The sequence below is a fragment of the Martes martes genome, assembly GCF_963455335.1.
Source record: "Martes martes genome assembly, chromosome: 5".
Taxonomy (NCBI): Eukaryota; Metazoa; Chordata; class Mammalia; order Carnivora; family Mustelidae; genus Martes; species Martes martes.
Window position 1 is genome coordinate 87,426,965 of NC_137892.1, and position 17,211 is coordinate 87,444,175.

Here is a 17,211-nt window from a genome sequence, read left to right on the forward strand (position 1 = left end):
ATTAAAATCGTCCTTACTGATGGAAGGTAGGGTCAGAGTGAAGGAAGAGAAGGATAAACAAAAGGTAGCAAAGACAAGTCATTTTGAATCTGGGCTCTATGGTCCAGAAGAGTTGAATGAGACTGACATTCTTCTGGGCCAGGATCATTAAATTCTAGACTTGGCTCAAAACCAGTAGACTGCACACCACTAATAAATACCAGGCGACCCACAGTGTTTGTGGCATAAAAAATATTTTAAAAATTATCTATAAATTTCTATTCTGAGAAGCAGTAGATCAAAATGACGCTGAGCCATCCAATTAGTTACAGAGTAAAGGGCTTCCTCCGAAGAAAACTAACTTGGCAGAAACGTAGCTTCAAAGGAATGTAACACGGAGTTAATGAGATCAGGCTCTCAGTACAATTTTAATAAGGCTTCTTTCTACCCACCCCAGTTCTAAGGCGTAGTACTGAGGGGACTCCCACATAATGCCTAGAGGGATGCTTTCAGATAAAAAGGTCTATAAGTTTAACCCTTTACTCCTCTCCTCACCTAAAGCTTGGGGATGAAAATAAATATTTACTTTTTAACTATTCAGAGCTTCGGGCACACTGTAGTATTTAATATTCTCTAGTTTTCATTTTCTGAACCTTTGGCTTATAATTTTCTTTATGTTACATTGAAAAACATAAGAATGTGCCTTAGTCAGTAGTACCACATGAAAATAGAAACCTTATTCTTCCACATCTTCTATAAAGGAAGAGTGAATTAACGATACCCTAAATATCCTGCAAAGTTATTTTGTGTACTCGACAAAAGATTAGGGCAAACCATTCCACTTCCTTATCTTGAGTAGGAGTCAACTAGTCTTCAATCTCATCTTCCCAAATATCTCCATTAACATCCACAGCATGGAACAACCTGGAACCATAAAATAAGGCATATTTGTAGGTACATGGGAAAAACTTATTATCATCTCTTTCCTTCTCTCAAAATTACTTTCTGTACTCTTCTGAAAACATCTTTGTGTATCTTTTCCTTCCTTTAATCACTACACTAGGGAAGGCTGAAATACGGCTCCCTCTGAAAAAGCTGTCTTGAAGCTTACAGGAATAGCCCTTTTCAGATCCAGACCAACTCTCTAGGGCCAAGGATTAACAATAATTGGAAATGGGTATCAAAAAACTGATACTCTATGTACACAGTAAATGGAATTAAGCCAGGATTGGGGAAGTCAGGCAATCTAGAAGGGGAACTCTTCCAAACCACCATAATTCTATTACATGTGAATCACTCTACTCTCTGCTTCATTGTCCTTGAACGCTCCACTGGTATGTTTTATAGCTGCCAACTTGTTTTCCTTCCCTGTGTTACCTAAAATGTATGCAATTTTCAACACTAGATTTACAATGGTTCATGGACAGAGCTTGTTTCTTCAACTTCTCTTATAATTTAGCAACACCAATGACTGTAGATACTAGAGAGATGCCTCTTCACAAAGGTCATCAACGGATGCTGAAATCAGAGACTCTGAAAAACAGGATATTCACACTGTGCCAAGAAATCACCCCAGAGATTACTTATTGACAACAGAAAAGAAAACTTACATTTACAATGGAGCCAACAATAGAACTGAATGGCATACTAATGCAGGATAGCCTGACATTATGGACCTAATGTGATTTGATACGAAGTACACATCATCCCTCAGGAAGTAGTCTTATCAAAAATGTTACTCGAAATCTATTCAAACTCAGTGCAGATCTGACTTCCAATTTACAGGAAATAGGACAGAGAAACTAAAAGACAACAGGGACAGGCAAAAGTCTAGAAAGTAAGATGTTCTCCACAGGACAAGCGGTCTGGACTCTCTCAAATGTCAACATTCCCCTCAACACATACAAAAAAAAGGCAGGCAAAACTCTTCTATATTAAGAGACTGAAGAGACAGAACCAAGTAAAATGTTTGAACTTGATTATATCCCGGTTCAGTAAAACAGCTTCAAAAGATTTTTTTTAGGGATAACTAAGAAGTTTTAAAACATGTTTATTAAATGAGAGTATGCCATTGTTGTTAAATGTTAAGTATTGTTGTATAGAAGAATTATTCTTATCTTAGGAGACAATGTGGAAGTATTTAGAGAGAAAGTACCCTATCTCCAACTTAGGATCATGTATTAGAAAACAAATATGACAAAATATTATCACTTGTTCATTTTGCTAGACAGTATCCTACTAATCATACTCTTTCAACTTTCACCTCTTCTGTATGTTTGAAAATTTTCACTATAAAAACTTGAGGAGGATAAAAAAGGAAATTTCCGGACAGCGTATTTTTGGTCATAAATTCACTTTCAAGAAAATGTAAAAGACTATATATGTGAGAAAATATGTAAGAGAACTCTTTAAGCAAAGTGGCCTACAAATGAAGTACCAAAAACTGCTGCTGAGAGCAGGGGATGGTCTATACATACCGGTTAAAACACGGGGAAGCAGGATCGGTGAAATGTTTATAAGGGTTTGCTCTAGAGAGAGAACCCATGCAAATCCAGCAGAAATACTGCATACAGCCAGTACATGTCATCTTGTTACATCCATCTAGTTTCTGGTGGAAAAGACAGAAGGAGAATAGTATCAAGGCTATAAAAGCAAAAGAGAAAAGCACATGCCAACAAGACTGAGTACAAACTTTCCCTAAGTCATCTCCTTTATCCCCATGCAGGGTTGAGCTATACAGGAACACACTGTAACTATTAAATGCTTTTCTCTGTTGCTTTACAAGTAAAATACAGAAAATATTTAGCACATTTAGCTATTACATATTTATAAATATTTAGCAAATTACAACTAGATATTTCCCCCAAATTTTTTCTGATAAACAGTAGACACAAACCAAACATGTATATTACAAGCTGAATGTGTAAACTACTATTAAAATATTTGGATTTAGTGGGGCGCCTGGGTGGCTCAGTGGGTTAGAGCCTCTGCCTTCGGCTCAGGTCATGATCCCAGGGTCCTGGGATCGAGCCCCACATCGGGCTCTCTGCTCAGCATGGAGCCTGCTTCCTCCTCTCTCTGCCTGCCTCTCTGCCTACTTGTGATCTCTGTCAAATAAATAAATAAAAATCTTAAAAAAAAAAAAAATTTGGATTTAGTATGTGTGACTTTAAACTTTTTACACAAATCTAGGTAAACACTTAGTATCAAGTACTCCGCTGTAACATTGGGTTGAAACATGTCTGATGTAGTTAAACAGAATGCCAGTTTCCTTAATAGAGTTACTGGGGAATCACCACCAGGTCCAGTTCAGATACAACGGACTGGAATAGGAAAATCAAAACCAAAGATAAATTCCGACTTTCAAACATATTACGATTTGGTCAAGAATCAATAGATTTAAAATGTCTATTCTGGCTCAGATTAATAGGAAAATGTCTGCATTTCCTAAATTTATACTTCTTAAACAGGTGTTAAATTCCAGGATGAACACTTCTAAGAAGTCAGGCTTGATTTTTTCTTTTTTTTAAATCATGTAAATGAATTAAGAGTTAACTGTAGCTCTACTAGGCCTTCCTCATAACCCACTCAATTTTGTTATGGATACAATGTGAGGACAATTTTCACTCTATGAAAGCATTTTAAAAAGGTAAGTCTACCTGCATTTAAGATCAATAACAATATTTGGTAGTGAATTTACATTTAACAAGTAAGCAGGTTTAATAAATGGGTTTTCTTAGTCATAAAATTAATAGGCTTCTTAAGGCAATCGTAACAAGCTCATTAAGTGTGTCTGCCAAGTCTGGCCCAAAGCTTTACCTCTATGGGAGTCCCACAGCACGGGCAGCTCTTTGAGTTCTTTTCTAGCCATTCCTTACTTTCCATCTCTTCCAGTGCCTTCTGAATCACCCTCTTACCATACCTCTGTTCCAAAAATCTTTTATTGGCCTCATCTGCTTGCAAGTACTCATTTCGCAAGTCCATTAATTTTTCTGGAAAGTGAAATGGAAAATTAACTTTTATACAACTATGCAAAGCTGACTAAAAACCATTAAAAAATGGTCATAACCCTTGATTATTCAGTAATGCTATTACTGGAACTTTAATCATGAGGAAATAATCCAAAGTACAGTTATATGCATGGAGATGCATATAACAATGGCAAACAAATTAAATGTCCAAAGGAAAAACCACATGGGAAAGAGCCACTTAATGGCATAATATTTAGTTATTAAAAACTTATGAGATGGCTACAACTCAATTAAAACATTCATTACAGAATCCAGAAGGACTATTTAGGTTGTAAGTAGGTAAAAATGACATATGTACAAATGACAAAGAACATAAAAGAATGCTCCAGCTAGAGAAGTTGGACTTGGGCAAGGTATCAGAATAAGAGGTCATCTTTTTTGTTGGTTCTGACTTATTAATATTGGCACGTTTGTGCAACTAGTAGCACACAATTTAAAAGACACAAAGGTGGGAAGAGACACTGATTCTCCACAAAGTCAGCATCATTCATCATATGACAATAATAAGCCCTACCAAATAAACAAAAGCATCTTTGGCTCAAGAGCAAAGACTGTTCAGTTCTGTAGATAAAAAAAAAAAAAGGTCAGTGACTAAAATTTGCCACCCACAGGTACTGCCAAGTTCCTCCTGTCAACCTTTCCCCTGATATTCTTCAATCTCGCAGCACTGTTCCACTGCTTAACTCAGACAGAATGGGCAGCCATTCTCAAGGGCTTTACTTGTGGACAGAGGCTTTTGTTCACATTCGGTCACCTTAATTTTTCAACACCATTAACTGAAGACCTCTCTCAACACTGTCCTAGTTATTTTATTAGTTTACTCTCCTCGTATTACTTAGATGTCTGATTCCCTTTTTATGCCGTGGATCTTCTGCGGAAGATTTCTTTGCACTGTGCACTCCCATGGTTCCTCTACTTAGATGGAGTGGCCATGTACCTTTTTATCCTGTCATTTTTATTGCTCGAAAAATTCAAAGCATGTTTGTGTCTCCAGATTTTTTAAGGACAAAGATTACTGTTCTAGCGTTCTCAAAATAATTGTATTTCATACACTTTATATAGTATCTAATATGTACATATATATAGATATAGATATAGAAAGCAAGTCTTAATTTTTCTGAAGCCCCCAAGCTTCTTTGATTTCTTCCATAAATGCTATGAAACACGTGAGACGTACTTCGGCTTCTCAAGGGTAAGGTTAGAGAAGTCTAAAGCAAAGACTTCTATTTTACTCTGGTGAATTCTCCATCCCATCTGCCCATACCCACTAAAAGACTGCTCTAGGCAACTGGAAGATTCTAGTTATTCTCCTCTTAGGGTCACTTTGTTGGAGGTAATAACACTCTGCTAATGGGAACAATTAGCAACCATCGTAGTAATGGCATTAATGGTTACCATTTTGCATTTTCCATAGATTAGCCCTTTGTTCTCAAACTATCCATGGTGAAGGACCAGTTTCTTCCCCCACCACTCTGTCAAAGACCATAACTTTTGCAAAATACAATCAAATGAATTATTAGAAAAATTATAAAAAGACAAGAAACATAAGCTTAAATTTTTATTAGTTCACACATAAAATTACCGTGAAATCGCTGCAACTTTCTAGCCCTGTCTCTCCATTTCTTTATTTCTCTTGTCACAAATCACTGTAACAAGGATATGAGCTCCGAGTAAGCACTAGATCGTTTATTTGAACCTTAAAACAACCCTATGAAATAGCTATTATCATTACCCCATTAGTGTAAGAAGACTAAGCTATCAAAGTCCAGTTAAACTGAGGTCAGAGGCCTGATTTCTCAATCCTTATTTAGATCAGAGTTACTAACAGATTTCACCTCCTGTGCCTGCTTCAATAAATGGTGGCTTTCTGAAGCCCTGAGTGTGAAGGAACATTCTGAGGCTTTCCCTGACCCAATGATAAAGAACTTGATGACTAATCAGACATACTTGCCATGGAAACAAGAGGGACAGCTAAGATGGTCTGCACTGGCCAAGAAGGAGCAGCATTATCCCAGGTTCCTAGATAGAAATTACCTTGCCATTCCTTCTTTGTCATGCCCCCCACCCCCAAGCTATCTCCATGGCTTGTTTCCTTAGTTCCTCCACGTCTTTATTGAAACCACTTTACCACTGAGGTCTTCCCCCTTTACTTCCCTAAGTAAAATCCTAAGCTACTTCCCCATCACATTTCATATCCTGTCCCCATTTTTTTTTCCTCCATAGCTCTTATGACCATCTAATCTTGTTATTTTGTTTGCCTGTCTCCGCCATTAAAATTTAAGTTCCATGAGGGTATTTGGTCACTCCCATATCTCCAGAGCCTAGGATAGTAACTGAAACAAAAAAGTATCTGTTAGGCGAACACTTCCAAATCGCATGATTCAAGTGTTTAAGCTTTTTCTTGGGGCAGTGTGTGTGCGTGTGTAAGTGTCTGAGCTTTTTCTTGGGGTGGGGTATGTGTGTGTGTGTGCACACGTGTACGTGCGTGCAGAGGACAGGAGTATCACGTTCACACAGTTACAACTCACCTGCAGTCACCTTACATGGAGAGACCCCATGGTAAGTCAATCTGCACAAGGTACAGAAGGCAAAATTGCAACTGGAGCAGATGCCCATGGTGCAGCCAGGCTCCTGCATCACAGGCAGCTGGCAGCACGGGCGGGGGCAGTATACCACATCCGCCATCAGGTCCAAGGTGGACTGGAGGAGAAGACGGTCGTAACGGGCAAATAACTCTGTTTCCACTAGCTCTTTGACCTGAAGGGAGATAGAAAATACATAACTGTGAGGATTTCCCAACCAGTTCTGATTCTGAGGCGATCCTTAAAATGCTGGTGCTAACTAGACGCACACGAACTCAAACTCTCTTACTTCAAAATCAAACCGAATGTGGCCAAGTCTATACCTTGACTGAGATGCAGGCTACATGGGTTTACACATGTGTCAAAGCTAAGTAAACTGTACACTTTAAATGGGTACATTTATGGGTTAATAAAGTTGATTTTTTAAAAAAAAAAGGTCAAAGCAAGGATGCTGTCCCTGATTCTGTTAACCATGCCAAGGAATGTGCCCTTTGGATCTCAACCTCACACAGAGGGAGGCTAGTGATTATGCAAGGTTGATGGGATCCCAGCAGATAAAGTAAATCACCAAAATGCTTTATAATTACTTTTCTGACACCCATCCCTGCCAAGAACTGCCAAGAACTAGCCCAGGCCAGCAGAGGAAGCATTTACATTCACTTCAACAGCTGAGTAAGTTGAGTAAGATCAAGGCATTCTTGACGGATACACTGAAACAACTTGCACCTGGCACCAAGGCCTCAGCCTGCCCGGAGGAGCCCCATCTGAGAAGATGCCCCCCTTGGTGAAAGAGAATCAGGAGGCAGCTCTCAGCAGAGTAGAGGATTACCTGACCAGGAGTGGCCACGGAAGGGCACTTGGGTTCTGGGCAGTTGAGGCACTGAACTTGGCCATCTCTGATCTGGATTTCAAAGTAGTCCTTTAGACAGGCTTTGCAGTACACATGCCTACATTCCAAGAAGTACATGCATTCACTCCCCAGCTTCTCACAGAAACAGATATTGCACAGGAACAATTTACTGTTAAAGCATTTTATCTGCTGAGCTTGATCAAAGTCCAAGATTTCCTGGATGAGACTCGACAAGGATTCCACATCCTGCACGGCTCTCTCATCCACAGCCTCCTCTTGCTCTGCATCTGATCCAGCAGCTCCTCCAAACTCTAGCTCCGTGCTGGGAGAGGCCTGAGCCGTCCTTCTCTGCACCTTTTTCTGAGAACCCATCTTGAGCTCAAAAGGAGAGACAATATTCAGGTATGCTAGCGTCTCTTCCTTAAGAAACTGCATCCAAGCAAACAGGACCACACTGCCACGGTGTTCTTCCCACAGGTTGTCTAAGTGCTTGCAGAGAGCAGAGAGCTAGGAGAGAGCACAGGAGGGTGCTGGTGAGTGTGGGAAGATGAGGATACTGTCAACTCCTCATTTCTCTTGAAATCTTTTTAACTTCTGAGTTAAGCCTTTACAATTCCTAACACGATCTTAGTGGAGCACTTCTTACACTATTCAACAACGTGAGTCACAGCAGAACACATAGTCAGAAGCTACAAGAAGCTGAAAACGAGAGAAATGGCAAGACTACAGGTTTACGTATGAGCCACTGAAACAGAGGATCTTGTCTGTATTTGTTGTTTTAGTATTGCTACATATCTCATGTGGGAGAACGAGATGGAACTCTAAAATGCACTACTTCTATTCCTCTGGGGTCCCTGTCCTGTAGGTACCCTGCATAATGGTTAGAAGGAGAATTTAAAAATATCACCAGAGTTATTAATTCTAACTTTTTCAGTCCCATCAAAAAGTCAACTCATGGGAAAGAATCACTAACAGAATCCAACCTCAGAAACCTCGTTAGTCAGGTTTATAAGCCGGTTTTAACTAAGCAATCTGGGCTTACACGAGATCCTGATTAATGGAGGAAGACAGACTGATATGGAACCTGGACATGATTATAAGCCCTCAACGTGGTTTCACACTTCCTAAGCTAAGCAACCAAAGTTTAAACTACTTTGACTTTTCCTCTTTAAAGGTGGTTTGTTCAATTTGAAAGGGAAATATAAGAGGATTTTCCATTAGAAATGTAGAATATTAGTAAGTAGAGCTCAAGAATTATAAGCAGCTTTTCTTTTTAGCCAAACACAAAAAATAAGCCTTCCAGATGCAGACAAATTGTGTAAATTTAAATAACAAGTGAAAAAGGACCACATTTTCTATTCCATGTTCTACGTGATGCCATTCACTAAACCTTCCATAGGCACAAACATAAACACTTCCTGAACTTGAAAACTTATTATGTTAAATACCATGCAAAATGCTTTTTCACATTTACATGAATATGCTTCTCAGATCAATCATACTTCTGAGAAACCTGCTGAAATGTGTAAAATGTAATAAATACTAAAAGGGGAGCTCTGAGTGCTATTTGAGCCACCAAGTCCAATGAAGAAGACATTCTCCTCCATCCTCTTTTCTTTTCCAGCCCCTTCTCAAAAGAGGCAGCTGGGATGAGGTGGGGGGAACTGAAAGAGGAAAAGAGTAAGAGAGACTGTGTTTTTGTATATATAGTGGGAGAAGCACAATGGAAAATACTATGAGGCTAAACTCACTTCCCTTCTCTGTACCAACCAATCCAGGGAAAGCTAGGACCATGTGTCAACTTCTCTATCAACAGGTGAGATTCATAATCACAAGGAATCAGGGCCCAGCAAACAACAAGAATTGAACCAAGAAGGGATATGAAGCCAATTAAAACATCAATCATATGCACAAGAATTTATCTGATAGAGAATCCTGTTGTAATTTCAGCTGTAACACATTAAATAATGAACAGCTCTCTTCTCCCCACACTCCCAAAAGCCAGCAGAAAAAGTAGATGCTACTTGGCTGGAATCTGAAACTGCAACCACACACTCACTGAATCCGTCCTTGTTTCCTACCTGTGTGTACGCATGTGCACACATCCATGGATATGAAGTATCATGAGCTCTCTGGAGGAATGAGATTATCAGTATCTAAAAAATTCAGTCAACTCTCTGTGATCTAAATGTCAAACAGCCTTGATATTCTTGGGCAAATTATCCACTGTCTTGCATATTTTTCCTCTGGCACAGATATCAGGATGTTAGGTAATATCCCTTTTTTATTCGACATGTATTACCCTTTTTAAAAATTGTTTTTAAATCATAAGCTCAATTTTACAAAAGCACTCTCATCTGAAAGATTAGACTGGTCCGTGGGGTGGAATGAAAACTCCATGGATCAAAAGGGAGACACTGACAAGCTGTTCCTTGAGGTCAAGTAATTCTGACAGCTTTTGTCTCAATATACATCAGCCTATCAATCTTCATCACGACTTCTAGAAAAGTAGCTATTGATCCATTATCTATCCAGAGTACTTTATATTAGCTTCAAGTCATATTTACATCTCAATCAAGAGCCAAGGTTGTTACTAGGAAAGGATATGTAAGCCGGAGGAAATGAAGATTTCACAATACGAGGTTCATGAGAGAGGAGATGTAGGAGTCATACACATTTCTATTTGCGTGCATTTATATCCATGGCAGACCAGTCAACAATTATTTGTTATTAATACACAGATCTCTAAAAATAAAAGCACTTACTATGTTTACTTAGGAAATGTGTTTATTCTAAATACATCAGCTCAATTTTAGTCCTCCTAATTACAGTTAAATCTTTTATTTAAGGACTGGATAAGAAGCTAAGAAAAAAAAGTAATAACAACATCTAAGGAAAACGAGGAGGACCTTATTGTCTCTATTACAATGCAGATTAAATGGGTAAACAGCAAGATACAGAAAAATATATATATACTTGATTAAAAATTATTTATTGCAATTCAAAATGATTAGTCATCCTAATCATTGCCATTCCTTTCTAAAATACCCAACATTTTCAATTCATTAACATTAGGATTCATGAAGCCAAGGGGAAAAAATTACAAAATCAAAGCCATTTGTTCTTCATGCACTGAATCAAGATCATCAAAGTAGTTCTTCAATTCAGATGATTTTTTAAGTTTCTAAAAATGGATAGGAGAAATTAAGTTTCGGGTCTAACCTGAGTTGGTGACAGCCATTTGCCACTAAGTGTGAATGAAGGTGGGGAGGAGGATGGATAATCTGGTGGCAGTTCAAAGTTCAGCACAAGTGGAGGCAGAAAGCAAATGGTGTATTCAAAGCCACCATTCTGGAGACACTCATTTGAATTGCCTGAACCAAAAACAAAGATTAGAAAGAATCAGTTGGTCAACACTTGAGTGTCCATCACTGTTGAGCGGTGCTCAAGAAAGACTAATGCTTTAGTTGAGGGGATAAAGACCCTCCCCCAAAGCACTTTCTATCGTAGCCACCACCTTAAAAAAAAATCTTGTAAGCCCTTGAGAAATCTACTAAGCACCATGAAATTTCTAATGAAGGCACATAACTTATTATCACATACACTTTTGAGTACAAATTCCTAACACTAACTGAAAGCAAGTAATATACAATGTTTTCTTTTGTTGTTGTTTTACAGTAGATGATTACAGACACCATCTAGAGAAAAGGATGTTTATTTCTATTAAGAGCCATGACCTACTTAGAGCAGCACATGCCAACTATCCATGAATCATAGCTGGGAGAATTTGTGCCAATACAATGATCTCAGGCTCGAGGGCAAGATACAGCACACAACACTCTCACAATCAAAGTTTCATTTTAAATTATCACACTTACTTTCTTTACTCAATGCCTTTATAGTAGAAACTTTTTGAGAAAGTGTGCACCAAAGTCTTCTGTGAACGTTTCTATCAAAAGCAGCAGTTTTTTGTTTTTTTCTGAAGCAAAAGGTCACACAGTAACAGCATATGTCACAGGTTTATGGTAGTTGAAATGATTCTGGAAACCAAATAATATTAACAACCACCACGGTACTTTAAAGCTTTCCAAGCATTTTCACATATATTATGTCATTTTCTCTTTTACTATCCCTATTTAACAGCCAATGACTCATAGCTGATAAACTGCTAGCTAGAAGATTAGAACACACGAAATATGTAGGATAATATCCCAATTCAGTGGTCAAAAGGTGAATCAAATTGAGAACTATTTACCCTCTGTCCAATTTTCAATTAAAAGAGAAACATGCGTTCGATCTGTAGTACTACCATTTACTACTAATGCCTATAAACACAAGATAGCAAATAATTTAGGGTACACTAAGAAATTGAGAATAACCTTTATTTAGAAAAATCTGTTTAAGAGAATATTATTAACTAACCGCTCACAAATATCTTGAAATTTTGTGGCAAGTCCAAATAGATCCTGGTTTCTCCACCTTGGACAGACTCTGCTTTTCTAAATTCATCTCCATCATAAATACTCGCCAGGGCCAGCAATTCATCCTCCTGAGCTTCTCGATCTTCTGACGACATTTAATTTTCTGAGAAGCTGAAGACAATTATTCCAATTAGTTAAGAATAGAAAAGGCACAGAGTTTGGAAAAGTCTAGTGGCACCAAAGAAAAAAAAAAGTAAAGTTCCTCACAAACAACTGCAAAGAATCAATATTTTCACTTTTCTGCTCAACTAGAAATGATAAGAGGTATCTAATATCCTAATATGATAAGAGATATCTAATAACAGCTTTTCTTTTTTAAACAGTATATTTTTTTTCTGAGATTTTATTTATTTATTTGACAGAGAGAGACACAGCGAGAGAGGGAACACAAGCAGGGGGAGTGGGAGAGGGAGAAGCAGGATCCCTGCTGAACAGGTAGCCCGATGCAGGGCTCGATCCCAGGACCCTGGGATCATGACCAGAGCTGAGGGCAGCCGCTTAACGACCGAGCCACCCAGATGCCTCAATAGTAACAGCTTTTTCAAAAATGATGGTTGCACTGCTTCTTTTTTTTAAAGATTTTTTATTTATTTATTTGACAGAGAAGGAAATCACAAGTAGGCAGAAATAGGCAGAGAGGCAGGCAGATAGAGAGGGAGAAGCAGGCTCCCTGCTGAGCAGAGAGCCTGATGTGGGGCTCAATCCCAGGACCCTGGGATCATGACCTGAGCCGAAGGCAGAGGCTTAACCCACTGAGGCACCCAGGCGCCCCAGTTGTGGTGCTTCTAATTGCCGACTTCATCAGTTATAGGTATCACTGATTTAGGGCGGAAAAAGCACGATTTAAAAAAATTTTTTTAAAAAGGACAAATCATTAGGGCACCTGGGTGGCACAGTCAGTTAAGCTTCTGATTCTTCGTTTCGGGTCAGGAAGTGATCCCAGGATTGTGGGATTGAGCCCTGCATCAGGTCCAACGTCAGCGTGGAGTCAGCTTGAGTTTCTCCCTCCCTCACCCCCTGCCCCTTCTGCTCAAGCTCTCTCTCTCTCTAAAATAAATCTTAAAAAAAAAAGAACAAATCACAAATTATTTTGACTTGCCACCCAAAACAAGCAAAGTGCCTTGCTCACAGAAAGATTAAAGTATATGTGATACACTTCCTAAAAATCAATAAATTTTTTAAATGCACAGAAATCTCTAGGGCAGGTTTTCTCAACCTCAGTACTACTGACACTTTGGAACAAGTAATTCTTTGTGGTGAGAGGCTGTCCTGTGCCCTACAGGATGTACCAACATCCCTGGCTTCAACCTACTAGATGCCAACAGCGAGCCTCCCCCTCAACATAGCCAAATGTGCCCCCCCAGGGGTGCAGCAGAGGGACTGCTCCCAGTTGAGAACACCCTGTTCTAAAGAACATTACAGAGACAGATACTATAGGAGAGGTTAGATAATTTAGAGGCCAGCAAAGGAACATTACATTTTTCAAGCACAACACTCTGTCACAACAATTATAAGAGTCACCATTATTTTAGGCAAAACTAAGAATGAAAATATACTGCAATTACAATGTAAAATCGAGGCTTTTTAAGTGCATCAGCTGAAAGATGCACAATTTCAGGTAATGTATATGTGGAAAAATGTGTAATGAGAATCTAAGGAAATTACTTTATTAAGGCAACAATAAAAAATTACCATTCCATCAATTAAAATGTTGGACTATAACTGGATTTGCAAATATGCGCCCTCTCAACTAAAAAAATTTTTTTAATTGAAATGTACACAACCGAAAAGTTAGGACATTATAAAAAGTAACACTACAAAACCTGAACAAGTTCATTTAAAATGACTCTGTTTTCATAAAATATTTTTTTTGCCAGAAGATGATCTCGGTTCTGCTTAAGCAGCATCCCTACCCCAAACAGAATACAACGACATGTTCCAGTTGAGGTGAGTTGGTACCTGTTGATAACAACCAGAAGAAAAGGATATTAGCAATGCAGTCTGTTTTTCAGCCCAGAATTTGGAATTTATACAAATCCCATTTATCCTCCAGAAGGTGGAGATGAGACTGTTGAAGTTGGATAAAAGGCCAAGATCTGGAACTCATACTAGATATACTATAGAAATCCTGCCATCTGCAGAAAAAAAAATACAAAAGATGGTGTAAAGACACTCTCCAAATTTAAATTCTGAATTTCTGTTATTACCATTTAAGTCAAACACATCCTAACATAGTCGATGCCAATCTACAGCTGCATATTACTTTCTCTAGGAGAGCCTAACTGAGCCACGTGGTTAAAGGGGTATTTGCATGTCCCCAGCGAGGAGACAAGCCTTATCTGACTGCCTTCAGCCCTGGGAGGAGCCAAGGTGGAATACCAAGGTCATATGTGACATGGGTACACTAAGTCCCATAACAAGCATCTAAACATCTTCTTGGGTTTGTTTTTGTTTTTTCTTCTTTCCTCTTCAGCTTCTCCTCTTTCTTCATTTCCTATCCCCCTCCAGTTTTTCCTCTCACCTACTAATGAATTACTCCTGCTAGGGACACTCAACATTAGGTCAATTTAACCATGACAGCAAGATATTTAAAACAAAACAACAAAAGCGTGCACATGCATGCACACATACACACTTTTAAGTTCAATTCTGGAAGTTTTAGAGCCAGACTTCTTAACTAGGAGTAAGGGGGAAGGAGAGGGTGGTTACAGAGAAACCTAAGAACACCATGAAGTTATGTGCAAAAATATTATATGAAGCACTAATTTTTAAACCAGATTCTCAGATGTGACTCCCAAATAACAATGAAATTCAGAATCAATTTACATTTATTGAGAACCTTCTGTATGTTGTATTAGGTCCTTCCACATTATCTTATTTAATCTTAAACAATTTTACCAGACATAGTGCGTGGTGATAACATAATTACGTTTCTGTCTGAACATTTATAAATAAGGTGAAAGATGAATTTATAATGATTCTGGTTTTAGGTTAGTGTTCTCCATCTTATCTGCACATTAGAATCACCTGGAGAACTGTGTTCTCTCAATACCCAGGCCATATTCTACAGCAATTAAATCAGCATTAGTAGTTATCCAACCTCTCCAGGTGATTAAGTGCAGCTAGGATTGAGAAGCTCTACTCCAAACAGTGGCTCCCATAAACAGCTCCTCATAACCTATCCCACCAGACCCCACCGTCTAAAGCTGCCACCTGGTCCCAGTCCCTTAACTCACAAGGCAGACCCACAGTTTCATTTTATCCACTCAGCTCTCAAGAGCCACATCCAAAGCCCCTATTCTATGTAAAAATGTTCCAATTACATGTCAAGTCTTTAAAGATCCAGCCAACATTTTTTTACTATAACTTTCCCACATTACCACATTGACCCTTGGCACTATTGCAGTTTCTGAACTTGTATCAACAGACTGCATTAGCTCCTTAAGGGCAAGTATCAGATCTTTTCCATCTGTGTGTTGTCCTCGCCATCTAGTAGTGCCCTGTGTCTGGCACTGGGGAAAAAAGTGTAACTGAATGGGTGTGAGATGCAGTGTGGTGAAACTGGGGACCAGAACCTTAAGGTTCAGTGACCGCTCTGTCACATCCCAGTAGTACCAAGATTCACAGTAACACCAAGAAAAGTAACACTTACTGGGCTCTTAAACGTTTATCAGGCATTGTGCTAAGCCCTTTAAATGCATTACCTCCTGTTAGATTCCCACAACTCCAAGAAGCAAGTCCTCTTACTGCTTCCATTACACAAATGAGAAAAATGACCGTTTAAGTCCCTTCAGGGCCCAAGGTCACACCGCTACTAGATAACTAAATCTGGGTTCAGACCACTCTGTTTCTTCATCTGGAACCCAGGAACTAGAATAAACCCCGGCGCCATCAGATGAGAGATGGACATCAAGTTTAATATTAGCCTTGGCAAACGGGAGACCGCTACACCATGGAGGGAAGCCCTCCTCCGCCGGGTTTCCCTTCGGCCTGGGAAACTCCTACTCATTCTCCCAGGCCACACCGTGCAAACTGCAGAGCTGGGGTCAGCCCTGGCTCCGGAATCAGCACGCCGCCAAGGCACCACCAGGCGTGCTGAGTCGTTGTCTATGCGACTCACCTACAACCAGGGAGCAAGCCCCAGCCTCGCCACCGGCCCTAGCCCTTGGACACAGAGGGCGCTGTACGAACGTGGGAGGTGGGAGCCGGCCCCAGGCGTCCCCAGCCAGCAGGGCCTGGACCTTCCCCTACCTCCTCAGCGCCCAGGGGTGGGTGGGATGTCAGCCGGCCCCGGCTGGGGACGCCCCCGTCCGGGATTTCGGGGGCTCGGGCCCACTGTGCAGTCCCGGCCCGGCCGCTCTTCTCGGCCTCACGCGCCCGGAGCGCGGTCCACACCGTACCTTCCGGCCACCCCGCCGTTCCGGGCCCGAAAGTTCCGCCCTCCGCCCTAGCCCTGGTCTCCTCACCACCACCGCCGCGCCGGCCTACACACGCCCGGCTCAACCTGCGCTCGGCACCGCCTCTTCCGTGTTTGGAGCTGTCAGCTGAGCCCGGCGGATCCGGCTGGGGCGGCCCGGCGAGGGGAGGGCTTTGCGCAGCCGCCGTGACCGCCCCGGGCCCTCGGCCGCCCCCTGAAGGCTAAAGGCGGCGCTGCCGGCGTGATCTGCGTCACCACCTCCGCACCCCCGCCTGGAAATTAAGTGTGCTTCTGGACAAGTTGATATATATGCAGATTTTGTGCCCCGGGGGCTCCTTGCCGTAGTTCTGGGATGGGCCCGGGAATTAAAATTTTTGCCAGTCCCAAGAGGTGAACGAAAGGCAGTGGTCTATCCAAAACACATACTTCGGTAACAATCACACACTTGCTCCTTCAGGTAGACTAAACAAGCCTCCCGCATCCCAATTTCTTTCCCAGAGATGCTGCCCATCTTTATGGTACCTCCTCTATGAAAGCATTTACCCATTGTTCATATTATAACAGTAATAACTACCACGTTTATGGAGCGGTTAGGATGCTTCAAGGACTTTGCTAAGTGCTTTATGTACATTTTCTCTTTATCTTCACCGTAACCGTAAGATTTTAGGTACTATTTGTTATTTCCACTTTATTAATGAGGAAATTGAAACGTAGGGAAGTTCAGGAACTTACCAAAGGGTACATGATTATTGAACGGCAGAGCGGGAATTAAAATTGCATGCCCTCTACCCTACATCGTATTTATAAATTAACTCAAAATGGATCAAAGACCTAAATGTAAGAGCTAAAACTGTTAAACTCTTAGAAGAAA

General features: G+C 40.3%; 1 protein-coding gene across 12 annotated transcripts; it reads right to left on the reverse strand.

The window, feature by feature from the left end:
• Window positions 1-388: 388 nt before the first annotated feature.
• Window positions 389-16,456, reverse strand: RNF14 (ring finger protein 14). Of its 12 annotated transcripts, none has more exons than XM_080803874.1 (10): window positions 16,390-16,446; window positions 13,883-14,058; window positions 11,865-12,034; window positions 11,321-11,482; window positions 10,665-10,816; window positions 7,422-7,949; window positions 6,539-6,767; window positions 3,799-3,971; window positions 2,457-2,587; window positions 389-903 (listed from the first exon to the last, which is right to left on the reverse strand). In XM_080803874.1, exons 6-10 carry the CDS (start codon window positions 7,875-7,877, stop codon window positions 846-848), a joined length of 1,047 nt encoding a protein of 348 aa, XP_080660000.1. In that variant the 5' UTR covers window positions 7,878-7,949; window positions 10,665-10,816; window positions 11,321-11,482; window positions 11,865-12,034; window positions 13,883-14,058; window positions 16,390-16,446; the 3' UTR covers window positions 389-845. The 12 variants fall into 12 exon arrangements, with proteins under 12 accessions (XP_080660000.1, XP_080659999.1, XP_080659992.1 ...); XM_080803873.1 differs by lacking the exon at window positions 16,390-16,446 and adding an exon at window positions 16,175-16,347; XM_080803866.1 differs by lacking the exon at window positions 16,390-16,446 and adding an exon at window positions 16,175-16,307 and having other exon boundaries at window positions 11,321-11,421.
• Between the last annotated feature and the right edge of the window lie 755 nt (window positions 16,457-17,211).

What these genes read in the sequence shown, in the direction of transcription:
- RNF14 (XM_080803872.1), bottom strand. Translation starts at nt 12,018, where the DNA reads ATGTCGTCAGAAGATCGAGAAGCTCAGGAGGATGAATTGCTGGCCCTG. An exon ending in GCTGTGGGACTCCCATAGAG is followed by an intron (nt 2,588 to 3,798) that starts GTAAAGCTTTGG and finishes CTTTTCCACCAG; the next exon opens with AAACTAGATGGATGTAACAA. An exon ending in GCTTCCCCGTGTTTTAACCG is followed by an intron (nt 904 to 2,456) that starts GTATGTATAGAC and finishes TTATGGTTCCAG; the next exon opens with GTTGTTCCATGCTGTGGATG.